This window comes from Hemiscyllium ocellatum, chromosome 4 (genome assembly GCF_020745735.1).
Source record: "Hemiscyllium ocellatum isolate sHemOce1 chromosome 4, sHemOce1.pat.X.cur, whole genome shotgun sequence".
Taxonomy (NCBI): domain Eukaryota; kingdom Metazoa; phylum Chordata; class Chondrichthyes; order Orectolobiformes; family Hemiscylliidae; genus Hemiscyllium; species Hemiscyllium ocellatum.
Genome location: NC_083404.1, coordinates 120,109,089 through 120,135,517, shown reverse-complemented (window position 1 = coordinate 120,135,517; position 26,429 = coordinate 120,109,089). Strand labels below are relative to the sequence as shown.

Sequence of the window (26,429 nt, the reverse complement as noted above, 5' to 3'; positions counted from 1 at the left end):
ATCCAAAACAAGCCCTCAACAGTGATTTGAGCAGAAAACATTCATGTAATAGTAATGACAGTGATGGTAGATGAATGCTACAGCAGCAAGGACATCTCCATTTATGACCAAGGACACCCTTTAGGCTTACCTCAAAAAAGAAACAGCATAAACATCAACAGCTATGCAACTTTGACTCAGAAGAAACTAATTTGAAGAAAACCCCTGGGGAGGAAACATTTTTTCGAGAGCATCCATTGGCAAGTGGAAGTACAGAAAAAGGAACTGGAGAAAGGAATATTGGCCATTTCAAGGTCAGTGTCCATTCAACTTCCCAGAAACAAGTACCAAATGTGTGTGGGTACTGTGCTTCTAGGATTAGATTAATCATCAACCAGAGAAGGACAGCAGAGCTGAAAATGTGTTGCTGGAAAAGCGCAGCAGGTCAGGCAGCATCCAAGGAACAGGAGATTCGATGTTTCGGGCATAAGCCCTTCTTCAGGACTGCAGGGTCCATGATCAGTAACATGATATTTCCTGGATGGAGAGTCATACTCATTAACAAGTCATTGTTGATGACGATCGTTCTGTATCATTTATTTTGGATTTTGAACTGGAGGCATATGGGGTTTCCATATATCTGAAGGGACTCAATGATTAACTTCTAAGTATTTCTGTCGCATGGAGATTTCTTCTAAAATGAGAGATTTCCTGGATAGTAATGGGGGTTTATTTACAATGGGAAATCTTATGAGCAAACAAAGTAAACAGTATAATGCATTAGGTTTTCAGATTCTGGAATTTTAGGGTTAGGAGGCTGAGGGGAAACACTCAGATTCAAAGAAAGCTTTTATTTGGAAAATATCGTATAAATTTTACTTGAAACAGAAGATATAACACATGCGAAAGGCAAATGTTTTAAAATAAAACATCATTGGTACACCTCAGAATACCACAACCACCATATATCACATCTCAAATTAACCAAACTTAGAAACCTCAAATTATCGAGAAATATTTTAACTAACTTTCATTCTGTGCATCAGCATCAACTATCTGCTTCCATCAGTTCACAGATAATGAATAGGAGGTAAAATTGCTGGTCTTTGAGAACAGCCTGAGTGCTCAGCCTTTTTTCAGACAAAAGACACCAAAATGTTTTGATTCTCTGGTTTGTATTTACATCAACTGTTGCCAATTGTTACCCTTGAAAGAAATCAAAGTTACCACTTCCCAAGGTCCTCTCCTCAATAGCCTCACTCCTAAAGGCAGAGATGCTGCTGTGTAATGCAACCAAGTGCAAAAACTAAACTTGCCAAGACACATTATTAATATATCAGTCATGTAGTGGCACTTCAGTGAAGTGGTGCTGTCTGGCAATATCAGAGAGGGCAGTATAGCTCAGAACATGCTTCATGGTTAAACCAACTGAACATTCTAATTATGGTAGCGTGCCAATGCTCTAGACTTTTAGGTGAGCACTACGTGCATCAGATAAGTCGGTTTGATTGTCAACCAGAAAAGGATCCAAGAGATATTATGGAAAGGTTATCAAACTGAGATTTACCTAAAGGCTGATATCCTTGTCTTGAAGGTCCTCCAAATGGGTTGCGTCCACTGAAGCTGCTGCCATCGATAGCTCCATATGACATTGCTGCAGTGTTGAATGGAAGTCGAAGGAATACACCTTTGAAGAAAAGGCAAGTCATGAGAGATATTAGAAGCAATTCAACAGATTCCTCTCTCTCAGCAATTCTGATTTAAATAATTCATTAGATTAAAACACATTCATGTCATAGAGCCCTCACGCCCTCTCTTCCCTCCCACAGCAGGAATAGAATCCCACTCATCCTCATCTACTATTCCTCCAATATCTACATCCAGAGGATCATTAACCACTGTTTCTGCCAACCCCACTGGGATGTCACCACCATGTACAGATTTCCCTCCCCTCCCTTGTCAGCCTTCCACAGGGACTATTCCCAATGGGACTTCTTGGCCCACTCCCAACATCGCCTCATCTTCCCACAGTACCTCCCATGCAACAGCAGAAGGTGCAACACATGGCTCTTTCCTTCCTCACCCCTCAGTATCTAAGGGCCTGAACACAGCTTCCAGGTGAAGCAGCACTTTACCTGTGCTCCACACAGTCTCGTTTACTGCATCTGCTGCTCACAATGTGCTTGCCTTTACATTGAGGAAACAAAGTGTAGACTAGATGACAACTTTGTAGAACTCCAACAATCTGTCCGCAAAAATGATCTTGAACTTCTAATTACCTGCCACTTCACCACACCACTCTGTTCTCTGACCACTGATAGCACAAGCTAGATTAAACCCCAGTTTCTACTTGGGAACCCTGCAACCTTCTGGATTTAATACTGAGTTCAACAATTTCCTAGCTTCTTAACCCAACACTTGGTCTTGTCATCATATGAGCTGCTGCCACACACAATGGTCCTTATTTGCAGCTACCCATTTTCCCAGGCCAATCTTTACCTTTTGTTTATTTCCCCCATTATACCTACCCTTTTCTCAGCATATAGACCAATCTTTTCCCAGCTGCAATCATGAATCTATCTACCTCTACCCTCAAAATATTCAAGGACTCTGCTTCCATTTTCAGGAAGAGCATACTCAAGACCGACAACCTTGTGTGTGAGACCATTATACCTTATGTCTTTTTTAAATGGGTAACGCCTTTTGTTTCAATTTCCCATGAAAGGAAATCTTCCCTCCACACCTACCTAGTCAAGGTTCCTCATAATCCTCATTGAGGAGGGGAATATGTGCAGAGCCTCCAACTCCTGTTTAGTTATCTTCCATGATTCACAACTGGAGGTGGCAGGATTGCTGAATTTATTAATGACCCGTGGGTTTGGGAATGACTGTATGTTGCATGCTGCTGTTTGATGTGAATCCATAGCCCAGTAGTTTGTAACTACACTAGACTGGGATCTCATTTTTAGTCGTGGCTACTGCTGCGCTGGTGTGACCTCTTCTACCCCTCATTGAATCAGAGATGGTTCCCTGGCCTGATGCTAAAGTCGATTGAAGGACATGCCAGACCATGAAGTTACAGATTTCAGAGTTGAAAATGAAAGGAAGGTTTGTTTTTAAAAGTATGAGTGATTGTTTATGGTTTCTTTGCTGAGGCGATTTCACAGGGGTTGTCTGCAGATGTATTCTTTCTGCCCTCTTGACGTTTTTGTATGTGGCTCCAATTCAAGAAGTTTTAGCCAATCCTCAAGGGTTGTGTGCCCTCAAATAACGGAGATGTTTCACCTTTGGCTGTGAATTTAAATGTCTGCTTTCTCAGACTGTACTTTATGCATGTCTCTGGCTTTCTGACCAGATCTTGTGGCCAAAGGGATCAAGCGATATTGGGGAGGTGGTGGTAGTGATAGGGTGGTGGGGCGAGGGGGGGGTCAAGCTTGGGGGCTTAAGCAGGTGATCAGCCATGATCATAATGTAAGGTGGAGAAAGCTTGAGGGGTTGAATAGTCTACTCCTATCTTCTGTTTCTATGTTTCGAACTTGATCATCAGAACACAGTGTTTGCATCTGCTGACGACTCAAACAAACACGACTAACTGAACACAAATGCTCATTACTCAGTCTTTTAACAAACTGAAGGATGTATTTTAATAGATAAGGAACAATGACAATGTTTTTGCAGTCATCAAGAATTTTGCAGAGATGCAAACATATTATCATACTCCTAAAGGCCGCATTCATCTGCTGTTGAAATTCTCACCTTCGACATTATTATTTCCAGTCTTTACTATTCCAATATTGTCCAGTCTTTCATCCAACAAAACCTCAACTGCATCTAAAACTGTGCTGCTCTTGATACCTTTCACCCCTGACTGACATTTGCTCCTGGTCCAAAATATACACAGGTTTTAAAGTTCTCAATCTTGTTTTGAAATCTCTTCTTGATCTTGGCATCAGTTGGCCGGAAGACTGGTTCGAGATGTAGATTAATGCCAACAGCATGGGTTCAATTCCCACACTGGCTGAGGTTACCATGAAGGGCATGCCTTCTCAATCTCTCTCCTCACCTGAAGCAAAGTTCATCGGTCATCTCTCTCAAATGAGAAAGCAGTCCTATGGTCTGGTAATGCTGCCTGACCCGCTGTGCTTTTCCAGCACCAGTCTAATCTAGACTCTCATCTCCAGCATCTCCACTTTTGCCTATGATCTGGTAAGACTCTGGCAGCCCTACATCCTTCTGTCCTAAGGCTACGTTATCCAGTTCAGTGTGGAATTCTGCTCACTATTTCTCCTTTGAAAGGGTGTTAGATGGAAATTCAGAGGCAAACACTACACCACATTTATTATGACAAATTGAAAACATCCATTAAATACATTCTGCAGTAGGAACCACCGAGTAAAAAAAAACTTGATGAAAAACAAAGATTTCAGGAAAATTCAAAAATATGTTTAATAGGATGTACGCTGAGAGTATAGGAGTGTAGTTGGACACAGTTAAATGAAACTGTGCCCTTCACTTGTTCTCACTGCATTTTCTGCACAGAAGCTACAAAAGGTGTTGATGAAAGCACTAATGATATTAATAATTAATAGGATATTTAAGAATTCACAGAAGGCATTACCGTGGAGTAATATGACAAATGCTATTAAGTCTTAATGGCAAAATAATTAGGACACAACACATTTTGAAGAAATTACACTTTTAAATAGGGCTGTGTGGAAAGATATAGAGTGTATTGCAGCTATGTCCTAATTCATTGATTCAAAGTTGCTCACACAAGTTAAGAATAGAGATTTTTTTTAAAAAATGAAAGCAGAACCTTGAATTTCAGTGAACCTATAAAAACAATAGCATTTTGAAATTTAATCAAGGGTGCACTCCTGTGAATGTAAATGTTAAATGAAGAAAAGGGAGAAAGATTGGAAGCAGAAAATTCTGAAGGACAGGACTAATGAATTCCTTGGAAAGATGGGCATTGATGAGGGTAGTCAACAGGGATTTGTTCGAGGGAGATCCTATCTGAGGGAACCCTCTTCTGCTGTAGTGGTAGTGTCCGTACCCCTGGACCAAGAGACCCAGTTTCAAGTCCGCCTGCTCCAGAGGTATGAGAGAATGTCTCTGAACAGGTTAATTAGAAAAGCAGAAGATCCTGTCTGACAAATTTTTGAAAAGGTGCCAAAATATATTGATGGGGATACTGCAGATTGATATGGTTTACATGGAATTTAGTGAGGTCATTGACAAGATCCCACAAGGAAGGGTGGTCCAAAAGGTAACAGACCTTGGGCTCCAAGAAAAGTTGGCAAACTGGATCTAAACCTGGCTTACAATTAGGACTCAAAGAGTGATGGTGCAGGGTTATTTTTATATTCAAGGGCAGAGTAGGCTATGGACCAAATACAGATAAATAGGCTGAGTGTAGTTTACTGTCTGCTGGTCAGCACAGACATGGAGAGTTGAAGAGCCTGTTTCAGTGCTGTATGAATCTGTGACTCTGAAGGAAAGGAACAACACCCATTAATTTGGTACCTTCCACAACCACAGATAAATCTGAATACTTTGCACCCAGTATAATATTGTGGCAATATGTTCAAAAGCAACCTATTCAGGGATGTCATTCCACTCCTCAGGGAAAAATGGGATTTGAGCTTGAGCTTTGGCTCAGATGTAGGGGCACAACAATGTGCCACAAGAGCCACAGAACATGAAATATATAAATAAAAGTTAAATGCTTTGTAATATGCTGTAGTGTAGTGTCACAAAGCTGCTTCCTTTTTTCCAAAAGGTGTTCTTTTCTCAAGGATATTATGCCCTTGGTTTTCTCAGAGGGGTTGTAAATGCTTCCGGTGCCATTTAGACTGGTTTGGTATCGAGATTAAAGGGTACTGAGAGGCCTTTTTTAAAAAACATGTAAAGAGACGAGACTACAGGATGAAGTAATCATGTTTTGAAGTGACTTGTATAAAGAAAGGAGAGTGGTCAGCTCTCTAGTTGGACAGTTCAGTTTAGTCCAGAACTACTTGGGAGTTCAATACTGAATTGTGTGAAAACAGTCTCTCTCTCTCTCTCTCTTCCCCTCTCTTTCTCTCTCCTTCTGCCCTTCTAACTTCCACTTGTAAGCATTTGTTCCATTTGTACTGGTTTTTAAGGGAGTTTGCTTATTAGGACTGTTGGGTCTATCCAGAACAGCATAATCAAGTCTAGTTTGGGTAGACGGAGTTCCACAGGGTTTTTTATTATATTCTTTGTGTTTCATTGTGTAATTTTTTGAATACATTTTTTCTGATTTAAAACCTGGCTGTGAACCTTGCTAACTTTACCCTGGTAATTTTCACTGCACACTTACCGAAACAAATTGCAGAGTTATGGTCTGGGGCTGCCTGTTTAAGAATGTTTTGAGTGGTCTGGCCTGGTCCATAAGAGATTGGAGGTTCTTTACCAGATTTTAAATAGCGAGTGTAGGTGCTAGTGTCTTCATTTGAAGGGCTGGTTTTGGTTGGGTAGACAAAACTTGGGATAATAATGGCTCTTTCAGTCGCCAAAAGTTTTCTGGATATGGATGCTGTCTCTTTGGAAGTTTGGAAAAAGGTGAATAAGACCAAGCTGCTGAAATTAGCAGACAACTTGAAATGAGAACTGCCTGCTTCTGTGAGAAAAGGAGAAATAATGACAGCAGAAGCTCAGCATTTAAACTTGCTGGAGAAACCATCAGAATTATAAAGTTGGCAAGAATTTGATGGCAAATAAAGCAGCTTGAAATAGAGGTGAGAGATAAGGAAAGGGCAGCAGAAATGAAACAGTTTGAGTTACAAATAAAAGCAGAAGGGAGAGAAAAACAAAGAGCAGAGAAAGAAAAAAGAGAGCGCTTTTGAACTTCAAAAACTGACACTTTGAAAGGAAATGATGATATGGAGATGCCGGTGTTGGACTGAGATGTACAAAGTTAAAAATCACACAACACCAACTTATAGTCCAACAGGTTTAATTGGAAGCACTAGCTTTCAGACCGCTGCTCCTTCATCAGGTGGTTGTGCTTCAACAACCTGCAGGAGCAGCACTCCCAAAGCCAGTGCTTCTAATTAAACCTGTTGGACTATAACCTGGTGTTGTGTGATTTTTAACTTTAAAAGGAAAGTCAGCTTAAAAAGCTGGAGATAAAGGCTGAGGGTAGGCTTAGTGAGAAAGAGAGTGAGGATGAGCAAGCTCCTGGTAGTCAGAAATCCAGTGGTAAAGTGATTAAGTATGTTCAAGCATTGCCTACATTTTATGAGAAGGATATGGAAGCTTTCTTCATTTCATTTTAAAAGGTAGCTAAACAAATGCAGTGGCCAGTGGCCATGTGGGTTTTGTTGATCCAAACAAAACTTGTAGGTAGGGCGAGTGAGTTATTCGCATCACTATCAGGGGAGGTATCTTCGGAGTATGAGGACGTGATGAAAGCCCTTTTAAGTGCGCATGAGCTTGTACCAGAAGCCAATAGACAACATTTCAGGTATCAAAGGAGGGACCCTGATCAAACCTACATAGAATGTGAAAGGATCAAACAGAGTAATTTTGATAGGTGGCTGAGCTTTGAAATTGAGCAAACCTATGATGCCATTAGAGAGGTGATTGTATTTGGAGGAATTCAAAAATTCACTGTCTGAAGTAGTGTGGAAGAGCAGAGAGTTAAAATGGCATGGTTAATTCTGAAGTGGCTGATGATTATGAGCTGCTCCATAAAACACGATTTGGCTTCCAGAATCCATTTCAGTCCATGAGGGATGGAAATTGGAGCAATTACCCCATGGGATGCGAAAACAAAAGTAATTGGTGAATTTCCCACACCATCGACTAAAAAAGTACTACGGTTCCTAAATTGAGTGGATTTTCCCAATTGTTTGTGCTGAACTTGAGTAATGTGACTGCTCCACTCACCAAATGGTTAAAAAAGGGCAAAACATTTTAGTGGACAGTGGACTGTCAAAAGGCATTTGACAGCCTAAAAACTGTATTAACCACTGCCCCAGTATTAGTCACACCAGATTACACAAAGCCTTTCAAGGTGGCTATCGATGCCAGTGATGAGGGTGTCGGTGCGGTGCTCCTGCAGGAGGATAACAAGGGAATCGAAAGACCCATCGGGTATTTTTCCAGGAAGATGAATGTTCATCACGAGAAATATTCAACAGTTGAGAAAGAGATTTTAGGCTTGTTGTTGGCATTCCAATATTTCAGTGTTTATATTACCAGCAATGCATCCGAGACAATCATTTGTGGAAATTGACATTTGTGGAAAGGTTTAAGGACAAAAATGCCAGACTGCTTAGATGGAGTTTGATATTGCAGCTCTTCAATTTGACAGTTGTGCACGTGGCAGGTCACAAAAACGTGATTGCCGATGTGTTATCGAGACTTGAATGAGATACGGAAGCGTTCGGTGGCAGGTGTGCCATGGCTTGAATTTGCATGTCGTTGTGCATGTTTGTATGTTTATAGGTAGTATTAGCGTATGTCTGTGGTGAAACTACTAACTGGGTTTTTGAAGGTTTTTAAAAATGAAGCCCTCATTTGGTATTGAGGGCCCTTTTCTTGGAAGAGGGAGGTGTTACAAAGCTGGATCCTTTTTTTCTGAAGGCTGTTCCTTTTCTCAAGGATACTACGCCCTTGGTTTTTTTTCAGAGGGGTCGTAAATGCTCCCAGTGCTGATTAGACTGGTTTGATGCAGACATTAAAGGAAATTGAGAGGCCTTTTTGTTTATATGTAAACAGATGAGACTTCAGGCTAAAGTGAACATCTTTTAGACGTGACCTATATAAAGAGTGGTCAGTTCTCTAGCTGGGCAGTTCAGTTCAGTTCAGTTCAGAACTAGTTGGGAGTTCACAGTGAGCCGTGTGAAAACAGGTTCTCTCTCACTCTCCCCCTCTTCTGACTTGAAACTATAAGCATGTGTTCCATTTGTACTGGTTTTTAAAGGGATTTGCTTATTGTGATTGTTGTGTATATTCAGTTCAGCATAGTTAGGTCTAGCTTGGATAGACTGAGTTCTGTAGGGTTTTTTTTATTCTGTTCTTTGTGTTTCATTGTGCAATTTTGTGAATACACTTTTGACTGTTTTAAAACCTCGCTAACTTAACCTGGGTAATTTTCACTGTACACTTACCAAAACAAATTGCAAAGTTATGGTCTGAGCTGCCTTCTTCAGAATGTTTTGAGTGGTCTGGCTTAGTCCATAACAGTAGGGAATTGTGGCAAACCAATTTGCACACATCAAGCTCCCTCAAACAAAAAAAGTGACGTAATGATTAGATAAATTATTCCAATTCGACTGACCAAGGGTCAGCATTGGTTGGAATTTTGGGTGAAACACTACTCTCCTTCAAACGTTGTCATGGAATCTTTTTGAGAGAAAAATAAAACTGGAAATGCTGGAATCCAAAGTAGACAGGCAGGAGGCTAGAGGAACACAGCAAGCCAGGCAGCATCAGGAGGTGAAGAAGTTGATGTTTCAGGTACAAACCTTCTTCAGGACTGGGGATCAGTGTAGGGAGAGCTGCAGATAAAGGTGGTGGCGGGGGCTGGGTGGTGAAGTGGGGATAGGTGAAGACGGGTAGAGGGTATGCCCTGGTTGGTCAATGGGAAGAATGAATCTGGTTGGTGGCTGAAAGAAGTGGAAGGGAGGGGAGAGGGGCTAGGGAGGGAGTCGAGGGATGAGAAAGGAGGTTATTTCACATTAGAGAACTCAATGTTGAGTCCTCTGGGCTCTAGGCTGCCCAGGTGGAAGATGAGGTGTTGTTCCTCCAATTTGCAGTTTGGTTCATTGTAGCAATGGAAGATGCCAAGGGTGGTCATGTTGGAAAGGGAGTCGGAAAGGGAATTAAACGGGCAATGACTGGAAAGTCTGGTCGGCCACAGGCCCAGCTGAGATGCTCGGAAAAACATTCCCTCAGTTTACGTTTGGTATCCCTGAAGTACAGAAGACCACACCGGGAGGACATAATGCAGTAAATTAGGAGGGAAGAGAGGCAAGTGGACCTCTGTCACACCTGGAAGGACTGCTTGGGGCCCTGGGTGGAGATGAGGGGTGTGATGTACCAGCAGGTTTTGCATCTTTTTCCGGTTTCAGGGGAAGATACCGGGGGGTTTGGGTGGGGGTGTGTGGGTTGGTGGGCTAAGTGGCGCAAACCAAGAACTGTCGAAGGGAACGGTCCTTGATGGAAGGCAGGGAGGGGTGGGAAGGGGAAGATGTTCTTTGTGTTGAAGTCTAGTTGGCGTTGGTGGAAGTGTTTAAGGATGATGCATTGTACACAGAGACTGGTGGGATGGTAGGTGAGGACAAGGGGAACATTGCCTTTATTGCATTTGGTGGGGGTGGGATTTAGAGCTGTGGAATGGGAATAGAGGTGGTGCAGTGGAGGGCATCCAACACATCATCCTTAAATACCTTTTGCCAACTCTAACTAGACCCCACCACCAAAAAACATCTTCCCCTCCCCACGCCCTCTCTGCCTTCCACAAGGACTATTCCCTTCGACAGTCCCTAGTTTGCGCCACTCTCACCACCGAACCTTTCCCTGCAAACAGAAAAGATGCAAAACCTGCCATCACATCACCCCCCCCCCACCCCCACCACCCCCCACCCCCCACCTTCATCCAGGGTCCCAAACAGTCCTACAGTCCTTCCAGGTGAGACAGAGGATCACCTGCCTCTCTTCCAACCTAATTTACTACATCAGGTCCTCCCGATATGGTCTTCTGTACATCAGGGAAACCATACATAAACTTAGGGAATGTTTCACTGAGTATCTCAGCTGGGCCCACAGGGGCCGACCAGACCTCCAAGTCACCACCCATTTTAATTCCGCTTCCCACACCCTTTCCGACATGACCATCCTTGGCCTCCTCCATTCCCACAACAAACGAAACCGCAAAAATTGGAGGAATACCACTTCACCTTCAGCCTGAGCAGCCTAAAGCCCAAAATTGAGTTCTCCAATTTCAAATAACCTCCCTTCCCAGCCTCTCTACCTTCCCTTCCCTTCCACTTCAACCAGCCACCTACCGAATTCATCCCTCCCACTGACCAACCGGATCATTCCCTCTGTCTGTCTTCACCTATCCCCACTTTACCACCCTGCCCCCACCAACCCTTTTATCTGCAGCTCCCCTCCACCCACCCCCCAAGTCCTGAAGAAGGGTTACACCTGAAATGTCAACTTCTCCATCTCCTGATGCTGTCTGACTTGCTGTGTTCTTCCAGACTCTTGACTGTCTAGTATGGAATCTTTTAAATCTGCCTCAGGGACAGAAAATTTATTGTCTCATTAAAAAAAACAGTACTTACTATCAATACAGTAGTTCTTCTGCACAAAGTTTCATCATAGACTATGTGTCTCAAGATTAACACCTGACTGCACTGCATTTTAACTCAGAGGCCACTATGACATTGCTGAGCCCTGCATGATACCTCTGCATCCAGACTTTAGTCCTCATTGTGTATTCCAACAAATAATATTCAAGTCAACAAATCATCACCCAATTTAGCATAAGCTGTTCCATGTGGCATGTGCAGAGTAACATAATATTCTTCAAAGATTTTCTGCACAGATTGGTAACAGCAAACTAATACGTGCAAACAAATGCACACCCTGGCCAGTTCCCAAGCCCATATGAGGAACAGTCTGATAAATCTTCAGCCAAAACGAAACTTTAGATGTAATGCAGTTAATAATGTAAATGCATTTTTTTAAAAAAAGAAAGAACATTATCAAGAACTGGGATAAACAGAAATAGCTGGAGAAACTCAGTAGTACCTGACAACAGCAACACAGTTGTGGTTTTAGATTCAGTGACCTTTCTTCATGAATGAGTGTAGCTGGGTTTATAGATATGAAGAAGATGAGGGTGGGGTAGGGGAAGACGTAAATGATAGATGGAGATGGAGCCTAGGGAAAGCAAATGACAGTTGGAGAGACAAAGTAATGAATAATGGTGAGCCAGGAGAAAGTAAAGCTATGAATTAGGACCATTAGTGGATGAAAATGGAACATTCCAGAAGATTCCCCCGGCCTCTGGAATTGCTTGGACACCATTAGCCATGCGGCTGCTGTAGCCACCATCCCCACGGTGATAGATGACGTCACTTCTGCCCCCATCATGACCACTTTCATAGGCACTTTCACCCCTCACAATTCCTCATGCACCACAAGTGACATCACTTCCGCCCCTCACATCATCGCTGATGTCACACTCTCAGTGACCTCCGCCCACCCCCCCCCACTACCATGTTTGCCACCACTTCTGCCCCCACCAACTCCACTCACCTGTATTCTGCTGACATGCTCCCCGCAGGTCCCACTGTCACCATACCTGCCCCCCAGAACCCTGAGGAGAACACCACCCCTGCTCATGACTCCACCCCCATTCCCACTAACATGACAACCACTCCAGTTACAGGCTCTGCCCTCACTCCCAGCTCCACACCTACCCCGGTTCTTAGCTCCCAGCCCTGCCAAGTTTTCACCATTCCCCTTGACCTCCCCTTCACTGAGGACGAACGATCAGTCCTCAGCAAAGGCCTCACCTTTATCCCCCTCCGTAAATACATCAATGAATTTAATACATGCCATGACGTCAAACACTTCCACCGCCTCCGCCTCCGAGATTACTTTTACAGACAGAAATCCCGCCCACCTTCCGGGGGCCTTAGGGTCCTTTTTATGGACAGAACATAGGTATTCCAGAAAGCAGTCCCCCAGTCTGAGCTTTGTTTCCCCACTGTAGACAAGACCATATTGTGAGCAGCATATGCAATAGATTAGATTGAGTGATGTGTAGGTAAAACATTGCTTCACTTAAGAGGTAGGTCAGAGACCTTTCAGTGAGGAGACAGGAAGTAAATGGGCAGGTGTTACACCTTCCACAGTTCAAATGAAGGTGCGCGAGGGTCTGGGGATTTGTTGAGGGTGGAGGAGGAATAGACCAGGGTGTCCAGGGGAAATGGTCCCTGCTGACAGGGAAGGAATGGAAGACTGACAGGGGTGGGATGGGGGTGGAGGTAATGTGCATTTGGTGATGGCATTCCATCGGAGGTGGCAGAGATAGTGGCCAATTGCCCTTTGGATGTGGATGAGATGATAACTGAGGACTGGGGATCCCTACCATTGTTGTAGGAGGGAAAAGAAGGGGTAAGGACAAAAGTGCAGGAAATAGGGGACTCAGCCATGTCTGGCCTGGCAACAACAGAGGTGGAGAATCCTTGTTGGAGGAAAAGGATGGACATTTCTGAGGCTCCCCCTGTGGAAGATGGCATTGCCAGAACAGATGAAACAGAGAAAATGGAGAATGGGATGGAAGTTTTGCAGGAAGCAGGATGTGAGGATTTATGGTCCAGGTAACTGCATTGTAATGTATATCAATGGACGGTCTATGTCCAGAAATGGAAACAGAGACATCAAGTAAAGGAAGTGAGGGGTTAGAAATGGACCAAGTGAAGATTAGAGCAGGATGGAAAATGGATAAAAGTGGGATTGTGGATAAGGAAGGGAAAGCAGCACTAATGATGTCATCAATGTACTGGGGAAAGAGTTGTTGGTGGGGACTAGAGTAGGATTGGAACAAGGAATGTTCCACTTAACCCACAAGAGGACAGCCATGACTGGGGTCCATGCGGGTACCCACTGCATAAGTTACCAAGGAAAATAATCTCAACCGAAACAGAAAATCATCTTAAAAACAGTCAAATGTTGCATTGAGAACCAGCATTCCAGTAATCTGGAAAGCAGAGATTCATAGGTTAAAGAAGTTTCTTGCCCGATGCGAAGACAAAGCAAAATATGTAAACTCCATTGTCTCCAATTAAACTATTAATGTTCTTAAAATACTTCTGTATTCTGCAAAACCAGATACAAAACATGATTATCACTCAAATTCTAGTTTACCTTGTATCTGGCATGTGTTGCAAGTGAGGCAAAACCTTAAACACTGAAAATAGATGAAGTTGGTACGACCTTGATTAATAGGTTGAAATTAAACACACAGAGTATGGGCATGATTGACCATTGTTATTACTCTGCCATTTATTCTTTATACCTGACTTTTCATGCCAATATCGAACATCAGAGAAGAAGGTACCTTTCACTCGCACCAACGTCCTTCAGCTTGACATTCATAAAAAGTATTAAAAGAATACGAATCCTATCACTTATTTTGACCGATGATAAGTATGGTAGTTGGTGAAAATAAAAACAAAAAAGCTGAGAAGAAAATAGGAAGATTAATTGCACCGCTTCACTCTTGAAATTTTGAAGTCAAGTAGGATATGATAGTGGAGGCAGCAACTTATCGAATAACAGTCAAGCTCAAGGTCACAAAAATGACAGACGTCAAAAATATGTATTGAAATGTCATGAGTAATAAGGGTTTGAAAGAAGGTAATTTTGAAAGATCTTTCAAAACTTTAACCCTCATGAAGCAAAGGACCGAAATGTAAATTAGCCTCAAACACAAACAAAAACAGAAATTGCTAGAAGTGCTCAGGTGTGGCAGCATCTGCTGAGAGAAATCAGAGTTAATGTCTCAAGTCCAGTGGTCCTTCTTCAGAACTTCAAGGTTAAGTTTGATTTCTTCCACCATCTGAAGTTCTTTCAGGTTTTATGTGGATTAGCTTCCTGAATATTGTAGTTTCAGCTCTTTGTAGGAGCACATTAAGATTAGATTACTTACAGTGTGGAAACAGGCCCTTCGGCCCAACAAGTCCACACCGACCCGCCGAAGCGCAACCCACCCGTACCCCTTCATTTACCCCTTACCTAACACTATGGGAAATTTAGCATGGCCAGTTCACCTGACCCGCACATCTTTGGACTGTGGGAGGAAACCGGAGCACCCGGAGGAAACCCTCGCAGACACGGGGAAAACGTGTAAACTCCACACAGTCAGTCGCCTGAGTCGGGAATTGAACCCAGGTCTCATGCGCTGTGAGGCAGCAGTGCTAACCACTGTGCCACCGTGCCGCCCATTGACTGGATCCATTCCCACACTTGTCCCCATGGCTTTGTAAAGTTTCTCTCTTCAGGTAATGATCCAATTCCCTTTACAAACTGATTCTGTTTGAAGTCCTCTTTCAAACCTACCAGGTTTTGGTTAAGTGGTTCCATTGACTCCAATGGTGGCATGGTGGCTCAGTAGCTAGCATTGCTGCCTCACAGCACCAGGGACCCAGGTTCGATTCCAGCCTCGGGCAACTGCCTGCGTGGAGTTTGCACATTCTCCCCATGTCTGTGTGGGTTTCCTCCCACAGTCCAAAGATGTGCAGCTTAGGTGAATTGACCATAGTAAATTGCCCATAGTGTTTAGGTGCATTAAGTCAGGGAGAGGTAGGTCTGGGTGGGTTACTCTTCAGAGGGTCACTGTGGACTTAGAGCCAAAAGGACCTGTTTCCACACTGTAGGGAATCCAATCCATTCTTTATTTACAAAGCAGAGTATCCCACATATATTTCCAAGTATTTTCTCAAACTGCCCTATCAATGATATATGAAAATGTATCACCGATACATCTACATTTGCATCCCTTCAGAATTTTATCCTTTACTTTGTAATGCTTCTCATTATTCTTTCCACCCAAACAGCATCATTTCACACTGCAATACAATCGAACAACTAAACATTTGCAACTAAAATAGGAATTGCTGGAAAAACTCAGCAGGTCTGCCAGCATTTGTGCAGAGAAATCGGAGCTCACGTTTTGGGTCCAGTGATTCTTCCTCACAATAGTTCTGAGGAAAGGTCACTGGACCCAAAACGTTAACTCCTGATTGGTTTCCACAGATGTTGCCAGACCTGATGATCTCTTCCAGCAACTTCTGTTTTTGTTTCTGATTTCCAGTATCCGCAGTTTATATAGTTGGCCTTCCCACCAGTCTATTCCATAAAATCGACCAGCATCCCCTTTGTGCTTCACAAAATTTTCGAGTTTCAAGTTCCAAATTCGAAAGTAATCGGTGATAATGAAGCACAAGGGCTTGGGGGTAGATGTTTGGCAAGTGGAAACAAAGAAGGATTCAATGGGTCTTTGTCAAGCGGCAGCTAGTGGCCAGTATGGAATTGGAGGAATCAGTGTTCAGAACTCAGCTATTCACATACAGAGGTACTTCAATTATCCGAATGACATGGGTGGGGAGTATTTTGTTCAGATAATCAAATTCTGCATAATCGAATGCTGGATAACACAGTTTTGCCAAGCATCGGGGCCTTGCGATCTTGTCCGGATAATCCAAAATTCAGATAATCGAATGTTGGATAATCGAGTTTCTTCTGTATATTTATGAATGATGAGAAAATAAATATGTCTCCAAAGTCACAGAGGACACAAAGCTGGGTTAGATTCATCTCTGAAGAGGAAGCAGAAATGTTTCAATGTGATTTGGACAAGTTGGATGAGTGGGCAGATGCAGCATAATGTGGACAAAAGTACGGTTATCCATACTGGTAGTGAAAAAAAAGAAACAGGAATGCAGAATAGCTGAGTGGTGATCGATTTGGAAGGAGGTAAGTACAATGAAACCTGGGTGTCATTGTATATCAGTCACTGAGAATAAGTGCAGCAGGTGTGGAAGAAGGCAAACAGCATGTTGACCTTCATAGTATGTGGATTTGAGTGCAGGAGCAGGGATGCTTTGCTGCACCTGCACAGGCATTAGTGAGACCACACCAGGAACACTGCATGCACTTTTGGTTTCCTTATTGGAGATAGGATGTTCTGGCTATGGATGGAAGGCATCAAAGATTTACCAGACTGATTCTGGGAAGGCAGAACACAGGAAAAATCTTCCCAATGACCAGAGAGTCTAGAACCAAAGGTCACAGTCGAAGGATAATGAGTAGGCCATTTGGGACTAAGGTGAGGAGAAATCTCTTAATTTAGAGAATGGTGAACCCATGGAATTCTCTGTCAAAGCAAGTGCCTGAACAATAAACTTGGAAGAAAGATTTAGATATAGATCTTAGGGCTAAAGGAATCATAGCGTTTGGAACGAAAACAGAAACAAGGTAGAGAGTTAGATGATCAGTGATGATCACGGTGAATGGCACAATAGGATTGAAGAACAAAATGGCCGAACCATGCCCTTACTTTTTAAGTTTCAGCATTACTCTCACTTTCCTATCATTTAATTGATGCATTTTATTCCAGAGTCTTTGCTGGCAAACCGAATAACTGGCACTTTATTAAAACCTTTCCAAATCCATTAAGACCATATCAACCTCATTACCCTCACCAACCCTCTGTTGCCTCATCAAAAACCTAAAGTCAATTGTATAAACTCTACTTTCCTTGAACAAAGGTGTCAGCTTTTCGTAATTAATCCATCCTCATCCAAGTGATTTTATGTCAATAACCCAACATTTCTGTTTAGAGGATGTAGGTTTGCTCGCTGAGCTGAAAGGTTCATTTCCAGACTAGCCACAAAAAGACACGACTCTCTCTCACTACTATCCTCACATATGGATGAAGAAGGACACCACTTCGACTGGGACAATACATCCATCCTAGGACAAGCTAAACAAAGACACGCACGAGAATTCCTAGAAGCATGGCATTCCAACCGGAAATCTATCAACAAACACATTGAGTTATACCCCATCTACCACCCCCTGAGAACAGGAACAGGAAGTGACATCACCAACCCAAAGAAACCCAAACATATAAATAGAAAGCAGGAATTTTCACCATTGCTTCGCGTGAGGTCCACTGAAGATGTGACCTAGTAAGGTAATGAAATGTCTGGAAATGGACCTTTCAGCTCAGTGAGAAAACCTTCATCCAAAATCTCAAAACACACTAATTCTGTTGAGTTTAAGGGTAGTGACCTTATTGGTGAGTGAATCAATCCTTTGAGAAAGAAAGTTATTTCAGCTTTGATGTGTCCTGTTTGGGAGCTACAAAGCAAAATAGTAGAAGGAGCATTGAGTAATTCTTAGCTCCTGCTCCTCAGATACCGCCTGACCTGCTGTGCTTTTCCAGCACCACACTCTTGACTCTACTCTCCAGCATCTGCAGTCCTCACTTTCTCCTCCCTAAACATGTCAACTCAAGTGAAAATTAAATATATCATGGTCCAGACTCTCCCTATCCCTGCCCAATGCTCCCATCTTTTCATTCAGCCTACCGAGAAAGAGTTGATGTACAATACAATTGCTAAGACTTCACCATTAAGCTGAATATTCCTCCTGAATTCTCAAATCAGGAATAACAAATTTGGCAAATAATTCTATTCTGCTTCATTTCGAACACACCAAGTCAATTGGAGCTTACCACGTGGCCAATGAATTTATGCAAGACAAAAAGAAATGTTTGAAACAAGGCTACATCAGTCACATACAGTACTTTGTTTGAATAATGATCCTATCAATGTTTACTTTTACAATATACCGTTGATTTCAAAATAAAACAGACCCCTCGCTTTGTACCCTATCCACCACAGTCATGACAATGACCACTGACGCAAAGTGGCAGCCATGTGTACCACCGACAAGATGCACTTCGGGAACATATCAAGGCTCATCTGACAGCCCCTTAAAACCTGTGACATCTGCCTCCTGGAAGGAAAATGGCAGCAGATAAATAGCAATACCAGGTATTACACAATCTCCTCCAATTTTAACATAATCCTGATTTGGAACTGGATCACTACTCCCTCACTGTCACGAGGTCAAAGTTCTGAAGGTCCCTTTATAAAAATACTGTACGTGCCTCCACACCCCAAGACTACAGTAGTTCAAAGAAGGCAGCTCATCAGCAACTTGGGGAAAATGATGGCAGGAGTAATAAATGCTGGCCCAGCCAGTGATACCTGTGTCTTAGGGATGCATATTCTGACACCTATTAGTATTTGAGCCTGCCCTTAGTCACATCCCAACTTATAAACAGCTCTAAATCACTGCAAATCTTCCCCCAATACACGCTGTAGCTCAGAATCTTAACGTTGTGTCATGTCGGACCATCAAAAAGGTCTTCAATCATTTCAAAACATTCACTTTTAGCCACCAACACCAAAAGTGAATGGAAATCTAGCAAACAGATGCTGCATTTGCCTTTCAGAGCAGAAACAGACTGATTGATTATAAAGTTACTGGTGCACGATGGGCAATGAATGATCATTGCACCCAGCTCTCATTTACAAGGATCCTGGCTGACAAGGTTACATCACATGGAATCCAAGGGGACCTAGCAAATTGTGTGCAATATTGGCTTGAAGGTAGGAGTCAGTGGACAGTGGTGGAGGGTTGTTTTTTTTAGACTGGAGGCCCATGACCAGTAGTGCGCTAGAAGGATTGGTGCTGAGTTCACTGCTTTTTGTCACATATAAATGATTTGGATGTGAATATAAGACGTATGGTTCATATGTTTGTAGATGACATCAAAATAGATGGTATAGTGGACAATGAAGCAGGTCATCTCAGAGTACACTGACATCTTGATCAGATGAGCCAATGGGCTGAGGATTGGCAAATGGAATTTAATTTAGATAAATGTGAGATGCATTCTGTTAAGGGAAGTCAGGGCAGGACTTATAGAGTTAATGGTAGGGCCTTGGGAAGTGTTTCCAAATAAAGGGGTGCAGGTGCATAGTTCCATGAAAGTGGATTCGTGGGTAGATAGGATAGTGAAGAAAACTTTTGGCACACACAGTGCATTGAGTATAGGAGCTGGAATGTCATGTTGTAGCTGTAAAGGACATTGATTCAGCCACTTTTGGAGTACTGCACTCAATTCTGGTCTCACTGTTATAGAAAAGATGTTGTTAATCTTGAAAGAATTCAGAAAATGATTTTGCTTGGTTTGGAGTACTTGAGCAATAGGGACAGGCTGAATAGGCTGGGGCTATTTTCCCTGGAGTTGTCAGGGGCTGAGAGGTAACCTTATAGAAATTCTAAAATCATGAGGGGCATGGATAAGGTAAATAACTAAGGTCTTCTTCCGTGGATAGGGAGTCCAAAACTAGACAGCATAGGTTCAAAGAGTTGAGATTAAGTCATTATGAGGGCAATAATGAGTGATGATCCAAGCTAAATAACAAAAAAACAGAATTGAGGATGCAGGAAATCAGAAATAAAGATTTAAAATCTGATTGAAGATTTGTAGCTCGGGTATCTGTTGTTGTGGTTCTGCTCGCCGAGCTGGAAGTTTTTGCTGCAAACGTTTCGTTTCCTGGCTAGGGAACATCATCAGTGCTGTTGGAGCCTCGTGTGAAGCGCTGCTTTGATGTTTCTTCCGGTATTTATATTGGTTTGTTCTTGCCGCTTCCGGGTGTCAGTTTCAGCTGCAGTGATTTGTATGTGGGGTCCAGGTCGATGTGTCTGTTGATGGATGTTCTTGCCGTTTCCGGGTGTCAGTTTCAGCTGTAGTGGTTTGTATATGGTGTCCAGGTCAATGTGTCTGTTGATGGAGTTTGGGGATGAATGCCATGCTTCTAGGAATTCTCTGGCTGTTCTCTGTCTGGCTTGTCCTATGATAGTGGTGTTTTCCCAGTCAAATTCATGTTGCTGGTTGTCTGAGTGTATGGCTACTAGAGATAGCTGGTCGTGTCGTTTTGTGGCTAGCTGATGTTCATGGATGCGGATTGTTAGCTGTCTTCCTGTTTGTCCTATATAGTGTTTTGTGCAGTCCTTGCATGGTATTTTGTAAACTACGTTAGTTTGGCTCATGCTGGGTATTGGGTCCTTTGTTCTAGTGAGTTGTCTGAGCGTGGATGTTGGCTTGTGTGCTGTTATGAGTGCTAAGGATCACAGTAGTCTGGCTGTCAGTTCTGAGACGCTCCTGACGTATGGTAGAGTGGCTAGTCCTTTTGGTTGTGGCATGTCCTCGTTCCTCGGTCTATCTCTTAGGCATCTGGTGATAAAGTTGCGTGGGTATCCGTTTTTGGCGAATACCTTGTATAGGTGTTCCTCTTCCTCTTTTCGCAGTTCTGGTGTACTGCAGTGTGTTGTGGCCCTTTTGAATAGTGTCCTGATTCAGCTTCGTTTGTGTGTGTTGGGGTGGTTACTTTCATAGTTTAAGACTTGGTCTGTGTGTGTTGGTTTCCTGTGTACCCTTGTAGTGAATTCTCCGTTGGGTGTTCTCTCTACTAACACGTCTAGGAATGGGAGTTGGCTATCCTTTTCCTCTTCTCGTGTGAATCGGATTCCTGTGAGTGTGGCGTTGATGATTCGGTGTGTTTTTTCTATATCTGTGTTTTTGATGATTACAAAGGTGTCATCAACATATCTGATCCAGAGTTTGGGTTGGATTTGTGGTATGGCTGTATGTTCTAACCTTTGCATAACTGCCTCTGCTATGAGTCCCGAGATTGGTGATCCCATGGGTGTTCCGTTGATTTGTTCGTATATCTGATTGTTGAATGTAAAGTGTGTGGTGAGGCACAGGTCCAGTAGTTTAAGTATGCCGTCCTTGTTGATAGGTTCGGCCTCCTGTGTTCTGTTATGTATGTCCAGTAGGTTGGCTATTGTTTCTCTGGCTAGGGTTTTGTCAATTGAAGTGAACAGTGCCATCACGTCGAATGATACCATGGTTTCTTTGTCACTACCAGGGACACCAGCATACAAACTGGCCAAAGAACTACAACAAAAACTGAAACACCTAGTCAGCTGATCCAAACACTCCATACAATCAACACAGGAATTCTTGGACGTCATCAGGAATACACACATAGACAAAGAAGAAACCATGGTATCATTCGACGTGACGGCACTGTTCACTTCAATTGACAAAACCCTAGCCAAAGAAACAATAGCCAACCTACTGGACATACATAACAGAACACAGGAGGCCGAACCTATCAACAAGGATGGCATACTTAAACTACTGGACCTGTGCCTCACCACACACTTTACATTCAACAATCAGATATACGAACAAATCAACGGAACACCCATGGGATCACCAATCTCGGGACTCATAGCAGAGGCAGTTATGCAAAGGTTAGAACATACAGCCATACCACAAATCCAACCCAAACTCTGGATCAGATATGTTGATGACACCTTTGTAATCATCAAAAACACAGATATAGAAAAAACACACCGAATCATCAACGCCACACTCACAGGAATCCGATTCACACGAGAAGAGGAAAAGGATAGCCAACTCCCATTCCTAGACGTGTTAGTAGAGAGAACACCCAACGGAGAATTCACCACAAGGGTACACAGGAAACCAACACACACAGACCAAGTCTTAAACTATGAAAGTAACCACCCCAACACACACAAACGAAGCTGAATCAGGACACTATTCAAAAGGGCCACAACACACTGCAGTACACCAGAACTGCGAAAAGAGGAAGAGGAACACCTATACAAGGTATTCGCCAAAAACGGATACCCACGCAACTTTATCACCAGATGCCTAAGAGATAGACCGAGGAACGAGGACATGCCACAACCAAAAGGACTAGCCACTCTACCATACGTCAGGAGCGTCTCAGAACTGACAGCCAGACTACTGCGACCCTTAGCACTCATAACAGCACACAAGCCAACATCCACGCTCAGACAACAACTCACTAGAACAAAGGACCCAATACCCAGCATGAGCCAAACTAACGTAGTTTACAAAACACCATGCAAGGACTGCACAAAACACTATATAGGACAAACAGGAAGACAGCTAACAATCCGCATCCATGAACATCAGCTAGCCACAAAACGACACGACCAGCTATCTCTAGTAGCCATACACTCAGACAACCAGCAACATGAATTTGACTGGGAAAACACCACTATCATAGGACAAGCCAGACAGAGAACAGCCAGAGAATTCCTAGAAGCATGGCATTCATCCCCAAACTCCATCAACAGACACATTGACCTGGACACCATATACAAACCACTACAGCTGAAACTGACACCCGGAAACGGCAAGAACATCCATCAACAGACACATCGACCTGGACCCCACATACAAATCACTGCAGCTGAAACTGACACCCGGAAGCGGCAAGAACAAACCAATATAAATACCGGAAGAAACATCAAAGCAGCGCTTCACACGAGGCTCCAACAGCACTGATGATGTTCCCTAGCCAGGAAACGAAACGTTTGCAGCAAAAACTTCCAGCTCGGCGAGCAGAACCACAACAAAGAAATAAAGATTTCTGGAAAATCTCAGCAGGTCAGGCAACATCTGCTTGTGATCTTTGTTAAGCCTCTTGCCACTCACTAGTGAGACTCAATGTTCAACAGTTGTTTACAAAATGGGACCTTTTGACTCTGCATTGAGAAAGGGCTCACTGGAGATCTCACCCAATTTTCACAAACTTTGCAGGCACAGCTCATGTTATTCAGGGACTTGGAAGTCTACTTAGCTTTGTGTTGGCTGGATTATGTTGATCCAAGAAAATAAGCTACTTAAATGATTGATTTGGTTAAAATTGTACTTACTGCACCATAATTAATTGCACTTCAAAAAGTGCAATAGAGTTTTCTTCTTGACAAAGGAGGTAGGGGCAGTATTGGCAGGTACAGGAAAGGTAATGTTTCAGAGTTTTATTCACAGCATTGCCATAATAAATCAGAAGCACAGTTGATACTTGAGCAAATTTGCTGCATGAAAATAAATGTTCTACTTGGCTGATGTTGCAAAGACAAAGAATCACATTGGGCCAGCACCCTCACCTCTATGTCGAGGCATCAAGCATCGGTTCAGCCTGGCTGCTCTTTCATGAGCTGGAACGTTTTATTGTGAAGGAGATACAGTGTCACGTGAACAAAGCAGCAAAGCACTGCAACACATGAAAAGCACATCAAACTCCCCATTGCATGCATGGGCAAGAGGAATTTGCAAGGAATATCAAATTCTTTGACTATAAACAGCAGGTGACAGATGCAACACTCAAACATGTATTACTTCCCATAAACCCCTTGGAAAAAAAGTGAGTAATAAGGAAATGCAACTTTTACTGTTTTTTTTCCTCAGTGGCAAATCTCATTGAAGGATAATAGTCACCAAGGTAGCAAAAATGTGTTGTCAGAAGGTAGCATTAAAATTAAGTCAAGTTGCCTGACTGGGTTCTCACATACTCCACTTGTTTTAATTAACCGAGTTCAATTTTTTCCATGGCCTTGATCCTCCCAATCTCAGTGATCTCCTGAATCCTTCAAACCTGTCTCTTTTCTAATTCTGGTCTCTCACATATCCTTGATTTTCACTAGCTGCCAAGCTCTTCAGTCCCAGGCTTCAAAATCCCCTTTTTAAATTTTGCTGCATCTCCACTTCGCTTTCCTCCCTACTACAAAGTACTTCATTGGCTAAACCTTTGGTCACCTGTTCCAACATCGCTTCACATCACTTGGTGACTTCTTTTTAATGTTGCTATTCTCGTCATTGAATCCTCACAGTGTGAGAACAGGCTGTTCAGCCCAACAAGTCCACACCAATCCTTTGAAGAGTAACCCACCCAGACCCATTCCCCCTAGCCTATATTTACCCTTGACTAATGCACCTAACTACACATCCCTGAACACTATTGACAATTTAGCTTGGCCAATTCACCTGATTTGCACATCTTTGGATTGTGGGAGGGAACCAGAGCACCCGGATGAAACCCACACAGACACGGCGAGAATGTGCAAACTCCACACAGATCGTCACCTGAGGATGGAATCAAACCAGTGTCCTGGAGCTGTGAAGCAGCAGTGCTAACCACTGAGCCACCGTGCCACCCAAATTGTTTTTTTTTTAAAAAAAAGTCGCGCATCTTGGCCTATTTTTGTCATATTAGTGTGCTATAAAATGCAACCCATTGTATTTTTTTTTAAATTGAGAAATGAGAAAACTTTGAAATGGATTACCTTCAAATTCAGTGGTCTGGCGCACTGAGGAACAGATCCTAATCACCGAATCCTCTTGCAAGAGATGAGGGTCATCATGAAGCAAATGGGCTTTCTCGCATTCTACACCACAGAATGATACCATGACTGGACTAGTGCACAAGTGGTGCTTTCCACCAACAGTTAGGTAGTGAATGTAACATAATGGAAATGAATATATTAATAATGACCTAACTCTTAATATAATTGTATGACATGGAACACGGATGGTCTGCCACTGTCACTCTCTAAGATTAATGTTAGCTCCCATGGACAAGGACAAGATGTGAGTCATGTCATACCAAAGAATTCAATGAACTTTTATTACAGCCCAATATTGACATGGGACTCCACAATCACAGGCACTAGAGGGTCAGGCTCAAGCTTAGCAATTCAGGTGTACTATAGCGTGCCCACTCAGTGTATGATGGAAGAGAACAGAGCTCACCAAGCTGGAGACTCTGAGCTTACCATTAAGTCATACGCCATGATACAGGTGATGACATCATGAGCACCTCCATTAAAGGTGCCTCACACATTTGTTGCAAGACATATCTTGGACATGAACAGTTGCATGTTATTGCAATTCTCAAAGAGGAATAAAGAACCGTACTAGACAGCCATAAATAGCACTACGAAAAATTTAAAATAGACAAAAAGTTTACGGAGACTCCTGAAAGTCAGACAATAAATAAGATAGAGACAGGAAACAACATACTCAGATGATGGACAATCAAACTCTGTACAGCAGCCTCAACTGCGCAGTATAAACACCCAATCTACAGACTCCATGGAAAGCATAATTCGTGAAAACAGAAACACAAAGGCTGGAGACCATGGCAGCAGAACAATTTCTGGAGATAGAAAAGACAGAACACGCCAATAAACATCTGCTTTAAAGCAAATTTCAAACTGATCAAGCAAGGAAGACCATGGACCTTCAGTGCGCAGCAACCTTTGCCATAGTAAAACAGCCAGAACTTGTCTCGAATTAATGGGTCTGGCTAACGCCAGGGACTGAGTGAACAAATGGCTTTGAAGCAAAACATGGAGAAAAGAAGGTCATTAAGAAGGGCAAGAAGAATGAGATAGAGGATAGCCTACACAGTGTGCTCAATCATATCTAATACACATAACTTTAGATGTAAAATACATCAAAACATCACAAGATATTCCACCACCATTGGGTAGTAGTTACAACAATAATAATAGTGAATGATTCACAACTTTGAGTCTCCCATTTTATGCTCCAAGTATGTGTCTCCCTATTCAGCAACCACATTTTTAAAAAATCTATTTACCCTGTTAAACACTTTTAAAACTCATTCAGTACATTGACTACAGAGAAGATTTTGAGGAAAACAATCAAATATGTCATACAGCTTTAATATATATTGAGTAATTTAGTTTCAGTTTACCTTAGCATCTCAGCAGAGGTACAGTAGAAACTTATTGAAGGGGACCATTCAATCCAGGATGTACAAGTAACTTAGTTTATATGCAATAAAGGGATCACACCAATCAGAAAATGCTCGTAACAGCACACTGCACTACTTCAGATTACCTCCTATTACTTTAAATGCAGCTAACATCCTATGTTTTTC

General features: G+C 42.6%; 1 protein-coding gene across 4 annotated transcripts in view; it reads right to left on the bottom strand.

Annotated features, from left to right (window-relative positions):
• The window catches only part of tsnare1 (T-SNARE Domain Containing 1), an 849,044-nt gene that overhangs the window by 705,867 nt on the left and 116,748 nt on the right, over positions 1–26,429 (bottom strand). For all 4 annotated transcript variants that reach the window (XM_060824473.1, XM_060824475.1, XM_060824474.1 and 1 more), the window contains exon 2: positions 1,547–1,666. In XM_060824473.1, coding sequence (XP_060680456.1) covers positions 1,547–1,631 — 85 coding nt within the window. In that variant the 5' untranslated portion in view covers positions 1,632–1,666. The remainder of the gene's footprint in view (positions 1–1,546; positions 1,667–26,429) is intronic.